Source organism: Astyanax mexicanus, chromosome 23 (assembly GCF_023375975.1).
Source record: "Astyanax mexicanus isolate ESR-SI-001 chromosome 23, AstMex3_surface, whole genome shotgun sequence".
Lineage (NCBI taxonomy): Eukaryota > Metazoa > Chordata > Actinopteri > Characiformes > Acestrorhamphidae > Astyanax > Astyanax mexicanus.
Window position 1 is genome coordinate 17,055,360 of NC_064430.1, and position 7,161 is coordinate 17,062,520.

General features: G+C 33.9%; 1 protein-coding gene across 3 annotated transcripts in view; it reads right to left on the reverse strand.

Annotated features, from left to right (window-relative positions):
• scml2 (Scm polycomb group protein like 2) overlaps nucleotides 1–3,845 on the reverse strand; it is a 51,983-nt gene extending 48,138 nt beyond the window's left edge. For all 3 annotated transcript variants that reach the window (XR_002649750.2, XM_007259376.4, XM_022668209.2), the window contains exon 1: nucleotides 3,742–3,845. Coding sequence is in view for 2 of the 3 variants with exons in the window: in XM_007259376.4 (XP_007259438.3) it covers nucleotides 3,742–3,811 (70 nt within the window). In the remaining variant the exon portion in view is untranslated. The remainder of the gene's footprint in view (nucleotides 1–3,741) is intronic.
• Between the last annotated feature and the right edge of the window lie 3,316 nt (nucleotides 3,846–7,161).

Here is a 7,161-nt window from a genome sequence, read left to right on the forward strand (position 1 = left end):
TTCACCCGCAAAGACAAGAGGGTCACTAAATCACAGATAGCTGTGCTGAAATCAAAGCACTGCACCTATCTGTGTTTTCTGAAGAGGCTGACAGAAATAAGTTAGTAAAGCTCCTGAAGAACGCAGGATGGTCGGATCAAAGCCTCTGTCTCACCAGTGAGCGATAAGTCCCAGGCTGGCTACGGCCAAACAAAAATTGGCTACAGCTGAGACAGAGTGCGAGCTGATGCAGAGAAACAGAGGAGCAGACTCTTATTCCTGTACTGGCATGAAGGAGTATAAAAGTTTAGGTTGATTTAGAACAGAGAGAAATTATACTGTTTAATTCAGCCTAACATTCTGGGTTCTGAGACGAACAACAAATAAAAAAAGAACATACAAAGAATAATTAAATAATCTAACTTTCACTGACATCAATTCTTTATTTAAATAAACCAGAACGAGATGTTTTGGTATTATGTATTAAGGGATACTCATGCTGCTGTGTAAAAAAACACAGGTTTATTTTTATTTATTTTTTTTACACTTTACTCCCATAAATTAAATGAAGCATTCAGTTATCACTCATCACACTCCCTATCAGTTTACTATCTCTTCACAAACTGTCTGGCTGTTTTCCACCTGGAACATACAAGCTGTACAGGGATAGCTGAGATAGCTTCACAAGCTGAGCGTAACTTACTAACAGCTTCCTATATGTGACTTAAAAAGCACTGCTGTGGTAAATGTATGAATAAAATTGAAATTGCAGTACTGATGGCACTGCTGCGGCAACCTAGCTAGCTAGCTAAGTCTGTGTCAACATCACTGCTGAAGTAAGATCAGGACTAGCACAAGCACTCCTGAGGTAAATAAGCTAAAATCATATTATTTTAGGGTCATAAGAGCCATAAGGGTACAACTTTTTGCTGTTTGTAGCAAACAGAGAAATTGACACTGTTCTCATTTCCTATTATATATCTACTAGGGACAGATTATATCTGACCAGTATAGTTTATTTATTATCATTTTGTTATCATTTAAGCACAGCGTTATCAAAAAAAATACCTTGAAATATTGTAATATTATTTCAGCGAAGAAACATGTTCAGTGTACAGCCTTCATCCAAATGTTTAATTCTAATAGTTTGGGCCAATATTTTCATCTTAGTGCATTTAAAAAAACTAAAAAAAACTAAACTAAAAAAAAAAATCAGTGTATTCAATTCACTAACATTTGACCCAGATTAACCCAGTATTTTTTCAAATACTTCTTTAAATACTCGTTAAATCCTGTTAGGAATCTGAAAGTCTAATGCTCTGATCATAATAAATAAAAAGAGAGTTGTTTTCTATGGGGACCCCAAAACTATAAAAAAAACATTCATTCACATCAAATGAAATGGATGGACACTATATCTACTTGTCTATCTGTCTACCACACAACCCCACACTCATGCAGTACATTATCGGAAAAATATCCTGAAATACTGAGATATTATTTCAGCAAAGAAACATGTTGCATATATATATTGCATATATTATTTCAAAGCAAACCAGACTAAATTTACAAAGGGAGTAGAAAAAACTTCCAATCCAAGTTAAAATAACATTTTATTACTTTTAACATATTTTAACATACGTTTTAAAAAAGACAAAAAAATCTGATACAAAATTGTGTTTAGACAATGACAATAAACCATGTGGTTTTAAGTTTAAAAGGATACCTATTTTCATTATACAGAGATTCATTTAAACACTTTGTTCCTACAAGAGAGCAGTAAACTTTGCTAAAACTACTCTAAAAATAATAAGATAAGTCTGAATCCATTCTCAAAAACACATTTTAACAGGTTTCTTTCATTCTTCCAAAAGGCTCTATAATCAGTTCCTACTGCTGGAGAAGTGAAGATAAAACTTCCTCAACCTCACGCCAACCTTTCCATTCACCTTCTGCTCTTCACTGCACAAACACTGCAGCTCCTCTCTTTCTTCAGTCTTACACAGCGAAACCCATTCACTTGCCTGTCATAAAGATTCCAAAATGCCGTAAAAAGCAGTCCGGCTGTGTGCCTGCCATTAACAGACGATGTCTACATTTCATGAGCCCCACTCTACTGAAGGACCCAGACCCTGCCCCAAACACACCACCCCACCCCTCCATCTCCAAGACACAGGAAGCTTCCTGTAAACTCACAGCCAGTTTACAGCAAGGAGAGGGAATCTAAAGTAACCTGAAGATTCAGTAAGAATAAAAAAAAGAAACAAACAAAAAAGAAAGAACTGCCATAAGAAAGAAAGAAAGAAAGAAAGTATACTGGGACTGCAATAAAAAAAGAGAAAAATGAGAATTGTAAAATGAAGAAAAACAAAGAAAAATGGATGGAAGAAAAATGGTAAAAAGACAAAACTAAGAAAAATAATAGATGAAAGAAAAGAAAGAAATAATATATTTTCTACAAAAAAAATAAAAACAAAGAAAGAATATATTGGAACTGCTTAAAGAAAGAAAGAAAGAAAGAAAGAGACAGAGAGAGAGAGAGAGAGAAAAAGAAAGAAAGAATATATTAGAACTGCTATAAAGAAGACATAAGGGAAAAAGATAAAAAACAAGGAAAAAGAAAGAGAATATATTGTGACTGCTATAAAGAAGGAAACAGAGAAAAAAAGAAAGAAAACAAAGAAAAAGAAAGAAGGAAAGAAAAATAGAATAGAGACTGCTATAAGAAAGACAGTATAAAAATGTATTTAAAAAAGAATATAAAGTTTATATTTGACTTCTATACAGAAGGAACTAATAAAATAACAAAAAAAACAAGAAATAAAGAAGGAAACAGAAAGAAAGAAAGAAAGAAAGCATACAAGGAAAAATAAAGAAAGAAAACAAGGAAAAGAAAGATAGATAGATATAATAGAGACTGCTATAAGAAAGAAAGACAGTATAAAATGTATTACAAAAAGAATATAAAGTTTATATTGAGACTGCTATAAAGAAGGATCAAATAAAATAACAAAACACAAGAAAGAAAGAATATATTGAGACTGCTATAAAAAGAGAGAGAAATATATAATATAAATATTAAAGAAAGGAAAAATGAATAAAGGATAAACAAAGAGTTGCAAAAAGACTGCATTGGATTAAGCCCCTCAGTGAAAGTGATTTTCTGATCCACTAATCTGCTGTTATCCGGGAGTGGGCGTGTCCAGAACGACAGCGTGGGCCCCGCCCACTCCTCCCGCGTGTCAATCAGAGCGGTGAGTGAAGCGCAGGCTGTGAGTCTCTGTGTGGAGAACTGATCCGGATTCAGGTTTAATAAAGAAATGAGAGGTGAAAAGTCACAGTGTAAAAACTAAATCAGAGAGTATAAGCTATTAAACCACAGAGAAATCAGATTAGATTCTCCTGACAGATCCAGCAGTGTGAATGTAAATAAACCGCTTCTTCAGGTTCAGTTACTGTAAGCGTGGACTGGACTGTGTACAGGGTGTTTACCTTTACTGTCACACACCTCTGTTATATTTGTGTGTGTGTGTGTGTGTGTGTGTGTGTGTGTGTGTGTGTGTGTGTGTGTGTGTGTGTGTGTGTCAGAGAGCCCTAGTGCACAGTTCTGGTAATAACACGCACAGAAGACATGCTGAACCGCAGATATATATTTTCTCTTTTTATGGATGTATATTTAGTACAGAAAACACACAGAAATCGCGAGCGAATGACCCGGTTTCAATCTATAATCGGAATATAAGTGCCAGCGCTCTTACCCACCGTTTACTGCCTCAAATCTCAGCGCTTTTCTTCGCTTCCATTGGAGCTCGCCGCCATTTTTCCAGCCCATCCGCGCATGTCCAGCATCAGCGCAGCTACTGCAGCTCCTCAGCCTGAGGGACTGAGTCAGCCCGCTCACACTACACACAGACCTTTAACTGAGCTTAAATAACAGCATCCTGATATAAATAGATACTGTTAAATATCAGCGTGTGGGAAAATATTAATATTTAATTTTTACTGCTGATTATTCACACTGAAAAAATAACCACATTATTTTTAGCACGGAAAGAAAAATAAAATATATAATATTAGGACTGCTATAAAGACAAAAGAAAAAGAAAGAAAAAAGGACAAAAAGAAAGTCTAAAAAGGACAAAATGAATAAAAGAAAAAGAAAGAAATAATATATTGGCACTGCTAAAAAAAAGAAAGAAAGAATACAGCTCTAAAAAAATATTTTTTATCAGTTTCTCTAATTTTGCAATTTATAGGTATGTTGGAGTAAAATAAACATTTTTGTTTTATTCTATAAACTACAGAAAAACATTTCTCCCAAATTCCAAATAAAAATATTGTCATTTAGAGCATTTATTAGCAGAAAATGAGAAGCTGAAATAACAAAAAAGATGGAGAGCTTTCAGACTTTAAATTTTAGAGTTCAGAAAACAATATTTGGTGGAATAACCCTGGTTTTTAATCAGTTTTCATGCTTCTTGGCATGTTCTCCTCCACCAGTCTTACTCACTGCTTTTGGATAACTTTATGCTACTCCTGGTGCAAAAAATAAAGCAGTTCAGCTTGGTTTGATGGCTTGTGATCATCCATCTTCCTTTTGATTATATTCCAGAGGTTTTCAATTTGGTAAAATCAAAGAAACATAATTTTTAAATGGTCTATTTTTTTCCGAAGCTGTATAATGGGACTGATATAAGAAATAAAGAAAGAAAGAAAGAAACAAACAAACAAACAAACAAACAAAGGATTTTTTTGTCTAAATGAACTGTAATATTCGTATTATTTTGCTTATTTCACTTTATATCGTATTATTTTACAGCTACATATAGTTTCTATACTTCATTGTTTCATGTCAATATTAAATAAGATACTGTTATGCATTTACGCGCATTAGATTATAAATTGGGATTTATATTATGGGGTGCTTTTATATATTGTGTCGCTAGGTGGCGCTCCACGCTTGTTATGCGCTGCCTGTATTCAGAGAACGGGATGCTGCTCCGCATTCAAGCAGATCTTGAATCGCCGCTTTAACAGTTAGTAATGTCTGTGTTTTAGGACCCCTTTTTTTAACACTGCAGAGATTGGATAAATTTACTATTTCCTAACATTTTTTTATTTAAGGCCAGATGGTTTATCTGAGATTTACATTATGGCATTGTAAATTGAGATAGATATATTAGAAATTAAAAAAATACATTACATTACAAATAATACAGCGTTAGCTAATAATAACGTTTAATATTACATTATTACCACACTTTTTGTTTTTATTACTTTACATTTTTGTAATTAAAAGACCATATCATGGTAAATTGCAAAAAAAGCCTACTTTTTTTTTGCAAACAATGCTTTTGCAAATAATGATTTGTGTAAATGTAACTTCTGATTGTCCAAAATAGAACGCTCACAATAATTACATTATCAAATATTGTACAATAAATTAACATAACTGCAATCATTACCTCAATATTGACAATTGTGTCATTTAGTGAGAAGAACCTATTAATATCAATGTGCCTGTATGTTGACATTATTTTTATTTTACACTGTAAACACACAATTTGTCTGAACCCAAAATAATTAAGTCTGTTTTATGTAAAACTTAATATTTCCAAACATTAATAAACTACATTAAGGTAGGTGACCATTTACAGCCACATATACATTGAAATAAGATCTTTCAGTTGAATAAACTCATATTATACCACAGTTAGATCTGACCCTGCAATGTGATTGGCTAAGAGGTGTTTTCAGAGTGACACAATTTTATGAGTCACAGTGGACCAACACCAGCAGATGACATGACTCTCCAAACCATCACTGATTATGAAAACTTCACAGTAGACCTCAAGCAGCTTGGACTGTGTGCCTCTCCACTCTTCCTCCAGACTCTGGTCCCTTAATTTCCAAATGAAATGCAAATTTTAGTGATGGTTTGGAGAGTCATGTCATCTGCTGGTGTTGGTCCACTGTGTTATAATAAGTCCAAAGTCAGTGCAGTGTTTTCCTTGAAAATGCAGATTTCATGCAGATTTTATTTTCCAGCAGAATTTGACACACTGCCCACACTGGCAAAAGTACCAATTGGTTTTATATAATATTCACATTTTCTGAAACACTGATTTTTTGGTTTTCATTGGCTGTTAGCCATGATCATCAACAATAAAATAAATAAACACTTAAAATAGATTACTCTGTGTGCAATACATCTACCGCTCTGGAAAAAATAACAGAAGGCTTATTACTGCAGTAAAGCTACATTCATGCATACTTATACAGCCCTCAGGAAAAAAAGAGACCATTCAAAAATTATAAGTTTCTTTGATTTTACAAAATTGAAAACCACTGGAATATAATTAAGAGGAAGCTAGATGATCACAAGCCATCAAACCAAGCTAACCTGCGTAAATTTTTGCACCAGGAGTGACATAAAGTTATCCAAATGCAGTGTCTGAGACTGGTGGAGGAAAACATGTCAACATGCATTAAAACTGTGATTAAAAACCAGGGTTATTCCACCAAATATTGATTTCTGAACTTTCAAAAATGTATAAATATAAACCTTTTTTTGTTGCATGAAATGAGGTCTGCAAGCTCTGCATCTTTTTTGTTATTTTAGCCATTTCTCATTCTCTGCAAATAAATGTTAATTTTACTCAAACATATACTTATAAATAGCAAAATCAGAGAAACTGATTCAAAAACTGAAGTGGTCTCTTAATTTATTCCAGAGCTGTATATAATATATGAGTTTCACATTGTGAATTGAAGTACTGAAATAAAGTTACATTTCATTGGTATTCTAATTTTTTGAGATGCATTTATGATTACCTACCTGGCCTCGATGTTGTAGGCTATAAAACCGGGCATCATTTTCTTCATTTTCTAAGCTGCGTTGGCTGTGTGCTTTAATGTTTGCTAGTAATATGTAGATACTAATGTTTATAATTATAGCATCAGTTTATGGCATGTTTTGTATTATGGAAACGTCAATCAACCTCATTTTAACCCTATCGGTAGTTTATAGGAGCAAAAAAAAACTGGTCAACCAAACCCAGAGCCGTGTAGCCCTAAGCACCGCCCTCTTTGGATTGATCTGACAAATCTCCTGCGGCCATTGAGCGCCGAGGGGCTCGCGTTGCGCGTGGATTGGCTGAGGATCCTGTCAGTCAGCTCGGC